Source organism: Phoxinus phoxinus (genome assembly GCF_949152265.1).
Source record: "Phoxinus phoxinus genome assembly, chromosome: 2".
Taxonomy (NCBI): Eukaryota; Metazoa; Chordata; class Actinopteri; order Cypriniformes; family Leuciscidae; genus Phoxinus; species Phoxinus phoxinus.
In genome coordinates, this window is record NC_136877.1 from 38,112,157 (window position 1) to 38,126,775 (window position 14,619).

General features: G+C 36.0%; 2 protein-coding genes across 2 annotated transcripts; one reads left to right on the forward strand and one right to left on the reverse strand.

The window, feature by feature from the left end:
• Positions 1-2,129: 2,129 nt before the first annotated feature.
• rps13 (ribosomal protein S13) lies at positions 2,130-4,204 on the reverse strand. The gene is made up of 6 exons (XM_079604528.1): positions 4,061-4,204; positions 3,417-3,465; positions 3,244-3,322; positions 2,666-2,835; positions 2,462-2,562; positions 2,130-2,209 (listed from the first exon to the last, which is right to left on the reverse strand). The coding sequence occupies exons 1-6, from the start codon at positions 4,081-4,083 to the stop codon at positions 2,176-2,178; spliced, it is 456 nt and encodes a 151-aa protein (XP_079460654.1). The 5' UTR covers positions 4,084-4,204; the 3' UTR covers positions 2,130-2,175.
• Positions 4,205-5,338: 1,134 nt separating this feature from the next.
• nucb2a (nucleobindin 2a) lies at positions 5,339-14,541 on the forward strand. Its single transcript, XM_079604568.1, has 13 exons — positions 5,339-5,567; positions 6,086-6,226; positions 6,450-6,557; positions 6,639-6,771; positions 8,024-8,127; positions 8,756-8,941; positions 9,024-9,114; positions 9,209-9,267; positions 10,390-10,482; positions 10,611-10,700; positions 11,715-11,885; positions 11,978-12,029; positions 13,545-14,541. The coding sequence occupies exons 2-13, from the start codon at positions 6,086-6,088 to the stop codon at positions 13,766-13,768; spliced, it is 1,452 nt and encodes a 483-aa protein (XP_079460694.1). The 5' UTR covers positions 5,339-5,567; the 3' UTR covers positions 13,769-14,541.
• The last annotated feature ends 78 nt before the right edge of the window (positions 14,542-14,619 follow it).

Consider the following 14,619-nt stretch of genomic DNA (forward strand, 5'->3'; position numbering starts at 1 on the left):
TAAAAAATTTTTTAAACCTACATAGCCATTTTTTTTTTTATAAATAAAAATGTGCTAAAAGCACATATCCAAATTATTAAATATTAAAACTAAAATGACCTTTTGAACTTGAAAAATAAAATTAGAAAAATAAAAGCTGATTCAAAATACAACAAAATATCACTATGTACACATCTACGGTAAAACCAGATTTTAAGTGTTACATAACACTGTAAAAAGTAATCAGTTGATTTAACTTAAAAAAAGTGAGGTCACTGCCTTAAAGTTGTTAAGTGAATAAACTACATAAGTAATTTACCAAATTAAGTTATGTCAACTTGACAAGAGCTTGACAACTTGACTTAAATAACTTTAAGGCAGTGACTTTCCTCACTTTTTTTTAAGTTAAGTCAACTTGATCACTTTTTACAGTGAAAGAGTTACGCCACACTTTCCATAAAGTGTATTTTATTTCATTTCACAACTAAAAAAAACTACCTCATCTCAGTGATGTGACCTCTGTCAGCTCTTAATTCATGTATTTATCAAACTGAAAACAAGTTATGGTGCTGTTCATAATAGACTATCACAGCTATTCAGAGCTTTACAGAAACACCTGCTTTGCTATACTGATAATTGGAATGACAGAGAATGCTTTTTTGTATAAAAGCCAGACTCCATTCATTAAACAAAGTTAAATGTTTAAAGCATATAAAAGGTGCCGGTTATGAAAGGCTGACTGAAAACACCCATAACATTTTTCAAAAATAACAAAGCGAATATGTCTATTTGCACTTCTTATTTTTAAAAAAAATACTGTACACCAGGTAACTAATTAATTCAATATATTATATTATACAGCATCTATTAATGCAGGAGATATATTCATCATTTCACACTTTTGGAAGAATTATAGGCCACCATTAGCACAGATTTCTTATGGTGAGGGAACACTGACCTCTAGTGGACAATGAGATTCTTAACCCTGTCCATTTTTCAAGCAATTTTTGATGTTTTATCAACATATTGCAACTTCTTAAGCAGGAGTGGGCAACTCTTGCCCCTGTGATGCACTTTCCAGTTCTAACCTTAATCAAACACACTTGGACAAGCTAATCAAGCTCTTCAGGGTTACTCAAAAGTCAAAAGTATCAGGCAGGTGGTTTTGATCAGGGTTGGAGCTAAACTGGGTTGTTCTAAAGCAGTTTTCCTCTATGGTCTTTCTCTGCACGTAGAGTTACGAATCTAATTTAATAATATGCATATAATATTCTATGGATGTATCTATTGAATCAGCTAACCAACGTTTATTATTAAATGTACTGGGCCATGCAGATATTGCTGAAAATAGTAACATTTTAGCTCTATCAAGACAGCAGTTATTAGATCTCTGGCCATTCAGTGAATTTCATGTCCACAAGACAAAAGCTACTAAATTGACCTGCTTTCTCTTCTTGCTGTCCTGTTGTAACAATGGCCACACTTGCCATGTTGAGCAAACCCATTTAATCTCAATGTCCTTTTTACAGGGTTTCAACATATTTCAAAATTCCATACTTTTCCAGACTCAAATTCCTAAACCTCCATTTTTCAGACCATATACAAATAGTTCATACAGCATTATTTTTGGTATATAGTCATCTGCAAATATTTGTATTTTCCTCCATTGGTTTACTGTAATATCATGCTTACATGCAAAGAAACCTAAAACGCTTTATAACCGGCATATATTTATGCCAGACAGTTCAGTTTGATACTGTAAATGTTACACGATCACCAAACAGCAAAGTACAGTCCAATTTTGATCGTTTTCTCCTTTATCGGCTGCTGATTTGAGCACAACACGCTCTGCCTAGAGACCCTGTTAATAACACTACCAATAACACAAAAACATGCACTACACAATGTTGCCACAACACTACTTTTAATGTTTGCAAAGTGATTAAGTATATATTTCAATAGCTCGACTTAGTGTCTTCACAACTGCATCACCCATAAATGAACAAACAAATACAAGTGAATATTCAGTTACAATTTATTCTGAATGAGATGTTCACATGTGGCAGCTTTATTCTACTCCGAAACATCAATTAGGATCACAACAGTTCTGTACCCAACTGGAGTTTTAAAAAATCAGTCTGACAAAAACATGAATTGATCCAAATATCTTTATTTGTCAAAAAAAAAAAAGCACATTTATGCCACCAGTGCAGAAGCTGTGGAGGATTCGCTGTGGATGAAAACAAATGAATCAGTTAAAAGATTCAGGGGGAAAAAATGCATTTTAAAAGAAAGCAGCTTTTTGTGTGAAGGGGACTGGCAGTGGTGGCACATTCAAGCCAAACTGCTAATTTACCTCCAAAGTTTATCTAGCACACAAGAAATATCTCAGTTCTTACAAGTGAAGAATGGGACAATGAAGTGTGCACTACACATACAGGAGAGATTTCAATGCTGGTTATAAAACGACTCAAACACTCACTACTTCCAGTTGGGGGCAAGTACTCTCTTGGTCTTGTAGTAGCGGGCAAGCCTGTGGATTCTGCTTTCAACCAGAATCAGGCGGAACTTAGCATCCTTGTCCTGCAAAAACAAGTGACAATGGTGAGAAAACTAATGAAGTGCACTGAATAGATTTCTCTAGAAATCTCCGAAAAGGATCTTGTATGTGTTTTTATTTCATTACCTTTCTGTTCCTTTCCAAGTGCTTCCTCACAGCAACAGCCTTCTTGATAAGGTGGTAGAGATCCTCAGGCAGATCAGGGGCCAGGCCTTTGGACTTCAGGATCCTAAGGATCTTGTTGCCAGTGACAAAACGCACCTGAGCAACACCATGGGAATCCCTCAAGATCACACCTAATGAGAAGAGCAAGAGATATCAGCTTCTTGATAATGAAATTGTGCATAGTTTACAAATCTGAAAACATGAAGAAAAGTTGAATTGTTGAAGTGCCCATTAAGGTGCATAAACAATAAGCCTATAAAATGACAACTGAACATGAAAGTTCTCCCTCTTCTATTGGAAATCAGATTACAAATGTGTAGTGCGTCTCAGCTGTAATTATTTTACTAATCCAACTGCATTCATTTTATTTATATTAGTTGATTTTTAAATGTGGTTTCCTTTAATGTCCTGCATTGATTTCAAACTTGTCTTTGCATGACAATTCTGTATGAAATGTGCTATAGAGAATCCTGTGAAATTATTGTTATACAATGGACATGACTTGTAGTAACATTCAGTTCATATCACTCAGAACTTACCGATCTGTGAGGGGGTCAGACCCTTCTTGGCCAGTTTGAAGATTTGTTCTTTAACATCATCGGATGTCAATTTGAGCCACTAAAAGACATAATAAATTGATATTTTAACAGCCTTTACAATTTAGAAAGGCATTGTACTTGCATATATAAGGATTCACAATCAATGGACTTACGGTGGGGACACTTCGTCTATAGGGCAGTGCCGACTGGGACAAACCCTTGCTGAAAAATAAAACGTTCCTCCATGTTAAACATGTCTTCCAGAATGAAACATTAAATTACAACTTCTTAAACAATTCCACTTTTTTTTGCAGTAAGCTAAGCTGTTAACATGTTAACTGACAGCAGGTAATATATAAAAAATAAATATAAACTATAAGCGAACCTAAAGGGGTTGTAAAATCAAAATACTCTTAAAATGAATTGGTCCAGTACATAACATACTTTTATATGTAATCGACCAACATAAGACCTAACGTACCGCCAAACACATTTTGACGCCAAAACGTATGTTACGTGAAACTAAACGACATGATACCCGATCAGCCAGATCGCACCGACAAACTGTAGATGTAAAATGAATCAGTGTGTAAAGATCGTTCATTTATCCATCCTGCAGCGCCTCATACTACATGTGCTGCCATCACGCTACACAGAGGAAGAGAACGTGGGACTAAATTCTGACTTCTCAAAAACTATTTTCTAGCTCGAATGAAAGACATATTCCAGGCTCAGTCTATCTTATAAAGAGTTAACTGTATTTTGGGTTGGCAGTGTGATCCATAGACGGTGTTTTTAGCGTAAAATAAACATTTACCCAGGAGCGTGCATACGACCCATGATGGCGGTTTAGAGACCGAAGAAAGAGAAAGACCGAGCCTAGGCCGAGAGGAAGTGAAGTACGGTGGCGGAAGTGATGTAGAACACCACTTTCCGTCTGTTGATTCCCTATGGTTGATTCAAGGATCATTTGTTTTTGGATCTATGGTTTTATATTGATTCTTTTCAGGCTATGTTGTTTAGTAAGTTAATTATGATATTTTTTACTTAATATTTTCTTGTTAGTTATCAACCGCCTGTTTCAATCTGGTGTAAAATTCCTTTGCTATAATAAAACATGGATGAAGAGAGATATTGAATGCCTCATATTGTTTTATATTTATTTACTTGTTATAATGTACTTTTTAAAATATCTTTTTCATTTTGTTTGCTGTCATCTATATTTGAACAGAACATATAACCTCCTATTAATTGTTTATTTCCAATAAATCCAGATAAGTTCTTCTAAACATTTTGCATACAAATACATTTCAGTGATCATATCATTTTTAACAACTTTAAAAAAAAAAGTCAATTGATGATCTTTCCTCTCTCTAACCCAATCTACATTTAGCAATGTAGATTCAATGGGTTCAATCTAGATTTAGCAAAGGTCTTTGTCATACTCTAATTTTGTACTAACATTATGTGACGTAATATGTTCATAATTGTATTGTCTTATTTATTTTAGTATTTTCAAGCATTTACTTCATTGCTGTCGTCCTATGTTATATGTAATGTAAAATAATATGTTAAAAAAGAAAAGAAAAAAAGAAATACAATTCATATAAATTTTTTCCCCTCACTCTTCTCATATCCACCAGCGGGTGGCGCTCCAAGAAAAGATCAACTGCTGTAAGCGTGGCTGGAGTCTCTAGAAATAGAATAAACGGATTGAACTGGCGCGTACAACAAGGTTATGAAATGGGCGGAGCGTATGATAGGGTTTAAATTATTATCCATACATCCATTATTAGTATTATTATTATTATCCGAAGACATGATAACACACATTTACGGCGTTAGATAATTTTGTATCTGTTACATTTTTCAGTGCTTTTCAGAAGGAACCAATCATACACGTTTGTGGTGAACGAATAAGGATTTTTCTATACATTTTATTATTAATTTTGTAGAATGTTCTGAAACTTACATGCAGCAAACATTATAATTATCAACTTTTAATCTATAATGCTTTAAGTGTACAAATGTAAAAAAAAATTCGCCTCATTCGCCTTTTTGAGCCGCCATGCGCCCCCTCAGGAAGTCTGTATTTGCGTCATAAGAAACAATATCACTGGAGCCCAAACTGTAGCAGTGCGCTTGATCTACGTGGACGAGCTCTCTGTCTCCTCCTGCTGTAACGTTACTCGGTTAGCTCGCTAGCTGCTCTGTTACTGTTAGTCATCATCATCAGTCCGAGATAGCGGACAGTCAGGAAGCCAGCGGTAATGAAAGGAAGCAGAAAACACCCGAGATAGCTCGATAGAAACCGACCTGACACCGTAAGTGCCACTATTTAATTGTGAATCGCTCCGGATACATTAACCCAAATAGGGCATCAACAATTCAACTTTTCACTTATAAAATGGACAGCGAGTTTCATTATAACGTCTGGCATATACTTCACTGTCAATGGAAAGCTAATGAAATTAGCTTCTATGTATCGAGATCAGCAACCCTTTCAAACCACATCTCTGTGTTACAATTATAGCTGGCCAGCAAAACCACGTATAACGTTATTTGCAGTGTCTCTTTAATATAGTAGTGAGCCGCTAACTGCCTGTTAATGCCGTTTATCCTTCGTAACGGATTTATTGGAGAGCTGAACTGCCAATCAGTGGCTGTATTACAATCCTTGTAGTGAGTGAGCCGCCTATCCAAACAGAATTTTTTTTTTACGTTCAGATTTCCAAAAGTGGTAACGTTAGTCGGCTCGCTAGGTTTTGCGATTCAACCAATGTCTAATAGATCTGTCATCTTCGGCTTGACGTCTGATCCATATGTTTGCTAATTTTTCCAGATGTCCTGTTTAAAGGGGCTCCTCACCAGCTGCCTTGTATTGGCGAGTGTGATGTCTAGTGCCAAGGCAGTGCCAATAAGTTTAGATAAAACTAAGGTGAAACTCCCAGAGGAAACAGCCAAAGAGTCTCCCCAGAGTGTGGTAAGAAACATTTGATCATCCAATTATATAACAAGCTTTGGCAGCAAGTTATAAGTGGCCTTGGCTTAGAGTGTCAGAGTGCATTAATATGCATGGTTATTTTTGTTTGGGCAATAATACGCTCTTAATTTTGAAAACACTTCATATACATACTTTTATATTTGATGAATTTTATGTATTTATATTATTTTTATGTATAATATATTTATATATTATTTTGTAGGACACCGGGCTACACTATGACCGCTATCTCAGGGAAGTTATTGATTTCCTTGAAAAAGATCAACATTTTAGAGAAAAGCTCCACAACACAGACATGGAAGATATAAAGGTAAGAAACAGTATGGCTTTATTTGTGTATTATAATACAAAGGTCACGCATAGCTAATCTGTTCATTCCTACTGATTTCAGCAAGGGAAGTTGGCTAAAGAGCTTGACTTCGTCAGCCACCACGTGAGAACCAAGCTGGATGAACTAAAAAGGCAAGAGGTCAGCCGTTTGAGAACCCTGATCAAAGCCAAGCAGGACATTGAAGGAGGGAATGGTAAGAATGGCTATAAAATCATAATTGTAATGTAATCATAATTATAGTTGAATAAATGCTTGAGGTCATTTCATATACATAAGGTGTAATTGCATATTAAAGTTGGCATTAAACGGAAGTTGCAATCATCTTTTCTTCCCCATTGTGATGTATATCCGAGTAAAACGGCAAGAAAAAATGTAGGACAGGCAGGACTTGATTTTGTCCATTTGGAATTGATTGGATAGTTGGATCGTTGTGGTTTGCTAGAGTGCAACAGTGCCTGTCCTGTTATTTTAGTGGCTCTAGTTCCGGAAGTATTCATTTTTGTAAAAAAAAAATCCCATAGGGATTTTAAAATAGTCTTAGTTGATGAGTTTTAAGCCATGACCCAAACCAATCAGCTATGAGGTGAATCATAACACTACAAATTTAGATTTTAAGCAAAAGTTTTTGAAAGTTGTGTGCTTGACGGCTTGGTGAAGGAAAGAACTACAATCCCATGAAGCATTGCGAACAGCATAATCAAATTAAAAAGGAGAAATGGAGAAACATAAAAACTACTCGTTTACAGATGTTTATTATGTATAAAAACAATATATTTAAATTTTATTGCAATATATATATATATATATATGCACAATTAAATTTATATATATATCAATTTCATTGTTTTGAGAGCGTAGGGAGATCAACTCAATTACGTCGTTCCCAGTGCTTCATGGCAGTGAGCGGAGCTAAAGAGCTATTTTGGATCATGTTGCTTTTTTCAACTTACTGATTGGTGTAATTTTCTGTACAGCATCATGGGTAATGTAGTTTTTCACCAGGAATTCCACTGTTAAGCACGATTATTTTACAAATACCGGTAAGCTGAAATCATGCTTGTGGATGGCTTCAGCAGGAGCGTATACCATAGATTAACAACCTCGTAGCTCACAGTAGGTCTGTCTTTAAAGGTTTATATATTATCGTCTAAAAGCTTTCCCCTTAAGGTTCCCCTTTTTACTTCCGGAACTCAACTGTTGCACTATATTGCTGTGATCTCATGTGAGTGATGGGCACTTCTAATAAATACTGCAATATATATAAAAAAAAAATACAAATTTTCAATTTTTATTTCATGGTGACTTTAATGAATGAACAGACCACAAACACCAAATAAGACACAACGTCTTGTAGATTCATAGATATATTTTTTAGAGCTTTTAAGCATATGGGTCTTGATTTTCAGAACATTCTCTGTACACAGTTCTCTCTCATGTTTTCACAGATATTGCGGTAGATCACCAGGCTTTACTCAAACAGTTTGAATATCTGAACCACATGAACCCGCACACATTTGAGGTTGAGGATCTGGACAGACTCATCAAATCGGTATGTCATTACTTACAGTTACCCAGATTTCATAATCATACTTCATTTGATTCTGAATGCTCCTTTCTTTTGATACTTGTAATCTTTTAAGTCAATAATATATTTTGCATTTAAAATACAATTCATGTTGCATAAATGAAGTCCAATAGGACAAAAAAATTAATGGTTCCCACACATTTTATTCAATACATTTTCATGACTTTACTTTCATTTGTGATTACAACATAAAGATTTTTATAAATCATTTCATATAGATTGCACACACAAAGAACTAGAGCTGAACATAATTAGAAAAAAATATACCGGTAGTCACTAAAGAAATTTCAGTGACATTTCCAGGCCTTTAAAATTCCTTTGTTTTTGTAGGACACAGTTACTAGCACATTCAGTTTATTTGTAAGGTCAATTCCCACAGATAACCTGAAAATATTGTCTCAAATATTTCTGGAATGTTCCATACGCACTTTAAAAGAACATCGTGTAATACTCGGTTGTAAATCCAAGGTCAGCATGCATTTCCCTGCTCATTTGTTCACGGAGTAAAATACCTTTTATATACATAAGATATATAAGACCAGAACACATAAAGCTATTATCTTTTAGTTACATTTATGATCTTGCAATATAGGCTACAAATGATCTGGAGAACTACGACAAGGAACGACATGAAGAATTTAAAAAGTACGAGATGATGAAAGAGCATGAGAGACGGGAACACCTGAAGACACTTGATGAGGAGGACAGGAGGAAAGAGGAGGAGCACTATGAGGAGATGAAGAAAAAACATGCTGATCACCCCAAAGTCAACCACCCCGTAAGTCTGCATGCAGTAACTTCTCTTGATGTTTGATTTCATTGAAGATATACTCATGTTTCTCTGATGTTTTGGTCTAAAGGGTAGCAAGGATCAGCTAAAAGAAGTGTGGGAGGAGGCTGACGGCCTTGACCCTGAAGATTTTGACCCAAAAACGTTCTTCAATCTGCATGGTAAAAATTCTTGATAGCTTAGCCAAATCCTGGATATGAGAATGCTGAAATTACATACTTAATAGTATTACATTTTTGCAATCTTCTATTGCAGACTCAAACGGAGATGGATTCTTTGATGAACAAGAGCTGGAAGCCCTATTCACGAAGGAGGTACACAATTGCATACGTCACCGCGGAAGATAATATATATATATATATATACTGTACATTCACTGGCCACTTAATTAGGTACACCTTGCTAGTATCTGATTGGACCCCCTTTTGCCTTCTGTTTGAACTAAACTGTTTTAATAATTTGTAGCATTGATTCAACAAGGTGCTCAAAACATTCCTCAGAGATTTTGGTCCTTATTGACTGGAGTGATAGCATCATGTAGTTGCTTCAGATTTGTCGGCTGCATGTCCATGATGTGAATCTCCCGTTCCACCACATTCCTAAAGTGCTCTGTTGGATTGAGATCTGCGGCTGTGGAGGCCATTTTAGTGTAGTGAACTAAAGAAACCAGTTAGAGATGATTTGAGCTTTGTGACAAGACGTAATGGGTAAGAAGATGGGTGCACTGTGGTCATAAAGGGATGGACATGATCAGCAACAAAACCCAGGAAGACTGGTGTTTAAACAATGCTTCTTTGGCACTAAGGGGCACAAAGTGTGGCGAGAAAATATCCCCCACACCATTACACAACCACCACCAGCCTGAACCGTTGAAACAATGAAGGATCGATCCATGCTTTCATGTTGGTTATGCCAAAATCGTACCCTACCTTCTTAGTGTCGCAGCAGAAATCGAGACATGTTTCCAATATCTTATTCCTATTGTCCAATATTGGTGAGCCTGTGCGAATCGTAGCCTCATCTCTTAGCTGACAGGAGTGGCACTGGTGTGTGTCTTCTGCTGCTGTAGTCCTGTATCTGCTTCAAGGTTCAACATGTTATGCGTTCAGAGATGCTCTTCTGTAGCCCTTGGTAGAAATGGTTATTTGAGTTACTGTTTCCTTTCTATCAGCTCGAACCAGTCAGGCCATTCTCCTCTGACCTCTGGCATCAACAAGGCATTTCCCCCGCAGAACTGCCGCTCACTAGATACTTTCTCTTTTTATGATCGTTCTCTGTAAACCCTAGAGATGGCTGTGCGTGAAAATCCCAGTAGATCAGCAGTTTCTGAAATACTCAGACCAACAACCATGCCAATATTGTAGTTATAACATGCTCTGCTATTTTATAGTAGCAATGAAAATATTTTGTGATTGTTTTATTTAATTTTGTCCCAGCTGGAGAAGATCTATGATCCAACTAATGAAGAGGACGACATGGTTGAAATGGAGGAGGAAAGGCTGCGAATGAGAGAACACGTCATGAACGAGGTTACATGATGATTATAAATTATGGACGAGTTCTCTTTGCATGACCTGACCTGGCAACTTCAGGAAAATTGACAAATCTAACAACAAAAAAGTTATTTTCTGTATTTGTAATCATCTGGCCTTTACAGGTTGACACCAATAAAGACAGACTGGTGTCCTTAGACGAGTTCCTGGTTGCCACAAAGAAAAAAGAGTTTCTTGAACCAGACAGCTGGGAAGTGAGTGTGACACGCTACAGATACATAATTAGACCATTGATCAATATCATCTAATTCATGCATTCAGTAAACAGTCTTTCATGTTGGATGATTGCGTCACGTTTGACACAGTATCAAAGTACAGTCTTAGTCAGAATTACTGGCAACCTTGGTAAATATGAACAAAGAAGCCTGTGAAAATAAATCTGCATTGCTAATCTTTTAACCCTTTATTACAAAAATCCCCCAAAATCTAACCTTTTAGGTCTCATTATGAAATAAATTATTTTCTCTAAAAAGGAAAAAGGTGGTTGCAAAACGTACTGTGCACATTGGCCACAGTTAATGGCACAATACGTTTTGCAACCTCCTTTTTCCAAGATAACAGCTTAAGAGTTTTTTTTTCTATAATTTTTGATGAGTTTGGAAAACACCTGACAAAAGATCAGAGGCCATTTCTCCATACAGAATCGCTCCAGTTTTCTATAGGCTTCAGGTCAGAGGACTGGAATGACCATGGCAGAACCTTAATTGTGTGCTCAGTGACCCATTTTTGTGTTTTTTTTTTTTTGCTTTCTGAGCCCAAAACTCAGCAATTTTCTGCTATTCTCCAGCTGTGATCCTTGAAAAGTCTTTGGCTACTCAAACTATCCTCCTCGCCATGCATTAAGACAATATAGACATGCGTCGTCCTCTTCCAGGCAGATTCGTAACATCTTTAGTTTATTGGAACTTTTTAATTATTGCCCTGATGGTGGAAATGGGAAATTTCAATGCTTTAGCCATTTTCTTACAGCCACTTTCTATTTTGTGAAGCTTAACAATCTTTTGCTGCACATCAGAACTATATGATGGATGATTAAGGGAATTTGAAATGTGTTTTTTAATGAATTACCAACGGTGCCAATAATTCTGACCACGACCTCTATATAAACCTATCAATTATAAGAGCGAGTAAGTAAATAATATAAACAATGGCATTTAACCTTCATGTTCTCCAAGTAATAATTATCTTGGGTTTTCGGGTGACCTCAGACTCTAGAACAGAACCAGGCATACACTGATGAAGAGATGAGAGAGTTTGAGGAGCACTTGGTCAGGCAGGAGGAAGACTTAAACCAGAAAGCTTCTGACCTTCAGAAGCAGAGAGAGGATCTAGAGCGACAGCAGGAGCAGCTCAATGCTCAGAAAGTAGAACTGCAGCAGGTAACTGAACTGATTTGTCTTGTGTCATTGAATAAAAAACAAGTCATTAGAGCAAGTGAATGAAAACCTATTCTGTGTGTCTTTTTTATCAGGCTGTGGAGCATATGGAGCGGTTGAAGACACAGAATGTACCTGAGACGCATTGTAAGTAATACTTTCATTTGTAAACGACATATATAAACCAGAATCAGATCATGTAAAGATTACATTGGGTAACTTGTTTCATTAGGCCCTGAATGTGAATGTTTTTCTAGTTTTACATTATTCTAGAGAATGGAAAGAAATATGGGTAATTCTGTTCAGTGGGTTAACAGGGTTTCCGATTTCGATAAGACTATGTTTGTGTGCGTTCTTGCTCACTCCCCTGACAAGCGTGACTGATGCACTGCAAACAGAGAATGTATTTCTAATTTCTGCTGGACTCCCGCTTTACTGGAACATTTGCAGTACATTTGCAGCAGATAGACGCAAGTGTCATTATGTGCTGATGCGTTGAAAACAAAACCAAAGGTTCAAAGGACATAATATTAAAGTGAGGTGAGCAGCTCTAAGCATTTTGCCGCCTTCTACTGCGTTGTTATGATCATGTAACAGGGCTAAACAACTGCTGCTTTGATGACGCAAGTGTATCGCAGTTCTGACCCAAATAATATAATGCGAGCACAGTCCAGCGGTGGCAGAGGAGAGTTGAGCAAGTGAACTTGGGTTCCAGGCAATCAAACCAAGTGTGAAAGCACCCTTAACCCTTCGCGTGGCCATCGAAAATTAAAAAAAAAAATTATATTTATTTCAGTTAAATTAATATACTATATTTTATTCAGATCATTTTTTATTAGATTTTTAATGGGATTGTAATGCTAATAAATTATATTTATGCAGTAATTATAATCCATTTATTCACTTTTTAAGCATACAACCTGAAAATGAAATTTCCAATTTCATATATCTTGAACGCTTTGGAGCACAAACTTAACTTTGGTCTCCTTTTAAAGACGACTTGGCAGAATAATTTTTTTTTTTTTAAGTTATAGAATTTTATGTTTATTGTTATGAAAAAACCCAGAATTCGTTTTTTAATTTTTATATGAAATATATATTTTCTAAAACACATTAGTCTGTGAGAAAATCAAAGCCATGAATCAAAAACAAGTTGTGTTCCTAATTTGAGATAGATATCTCTAAAAATGAGCTTTCAGTCAGATTTTGTTTGGGCGCAGTACCAAATGTTTCCACTAGATGAAATTTGCTTCCCATTCGTTTCCAACACGAGGACTAATAAGTGTGACTATTTTTTTACAGAACCATTTAACCTTTTCAAATCACGTCCATGATTTTTTTTTTTATGTGTTCACATAGCAAGTGTCAAAACCTTTACCAAGTTTCATACCATTCCGATGAAGTAAAAAAAAAAAAAAAAAGCATCAGAGGGTAACATTCTCTGCAAATATATTGTATTAAAAAAAATTTAAGTCCAACGTGTTATTTTAATAGCAACATTCCTGGCCAAAATACTTGGTTTTTAATCATTTAAATTTGAATATAACACATTTTAAAAGCAACATTCTTGGCAATTGAAATATACTTGAATTTTAAAAAATTTATTTTAAATGCAACACATTCTTGGCAATGATGCAACACTTTTTAAATCTCTCATAACAGTTGAGGGAAATGCTGTCCCTGAGTCACTAGGACATGACCAGCCTCTGCCCCCAGGACACCAAGATATTCCTCCAGAACAACATCATGATGTACCCGCGAATCAACAGGATCTAGGACAGGAACACAAAAATATACCCCAAGAAAACCAGCCACTGCCTCCAGGACACAACAGCCCACCCCAAGATTCTCCAAAGATGCCCCTCGACCACAACAATGTGCCATAAGACCGTCGTATGGCTTTTGTGCAGAAACTTACCTAGCGCCAGGCTCACAGAGACTTCAACAAGCAGTACCTCCTGTCCAGTACTAGTCAATGATTATCTGCGTTCATGTGTGCTGCGGTTTTAATTAGTGGGAAAGTGTCTGGTTTCATAAGCCTAATACTTTTAATGCAGACTTTGCTGTTTGGTATAAGTGTGTTTGATTTCTTTTTGTTATTGAAAATATCTTTCATACGTTGTGGATATTATAATTTTTTCCAACGCAGTGGATTGGATGTCTGTGTATAAGCTTTTGTTTTGCACATTTAGTTTTCTGAAATTTGAATGGCCATGAAAAGCTACTTAAAACCTAGTTGTGTGGTATCAGAATATTGTTGAATTGTACTGGAAGATTTTAATTGATTAGAGCTACTCTGAATTTTAACCGTTGCTTACAGTGGGAACTTTGAGAGTTAAGTCAGAGATCAATAAAAATCTATTTGGAAAAAAAGTATTATTTTTTTAATGAACAAACAAATATTTACTTTATGTAAAGGTTCAGTACAAATTAAGCTCAATCAAAAGCAAAAGTTAAGGTTACAATGAGGCATTTTTATCAAATGTGCTTACATTATTAAGGTTAAATCTGGCATAGCCTATTATTTGCACTGTAAAGATGTTTAAACAATAATTTTTACATTGTTTTTTGGGGGTTTGAACTAAGGCATTGTGTTTATGGCAACAAAGAGCTAAAAATGTATATAACTACACAGAAAAAGGATTAGGAATCAATTCTTTTCTGAGCTAATCAAGATGATGCCACAATGCTTTCAATCTAGCTTAACTTGTTCTGAACCCAGAACTAGTATGAAGTG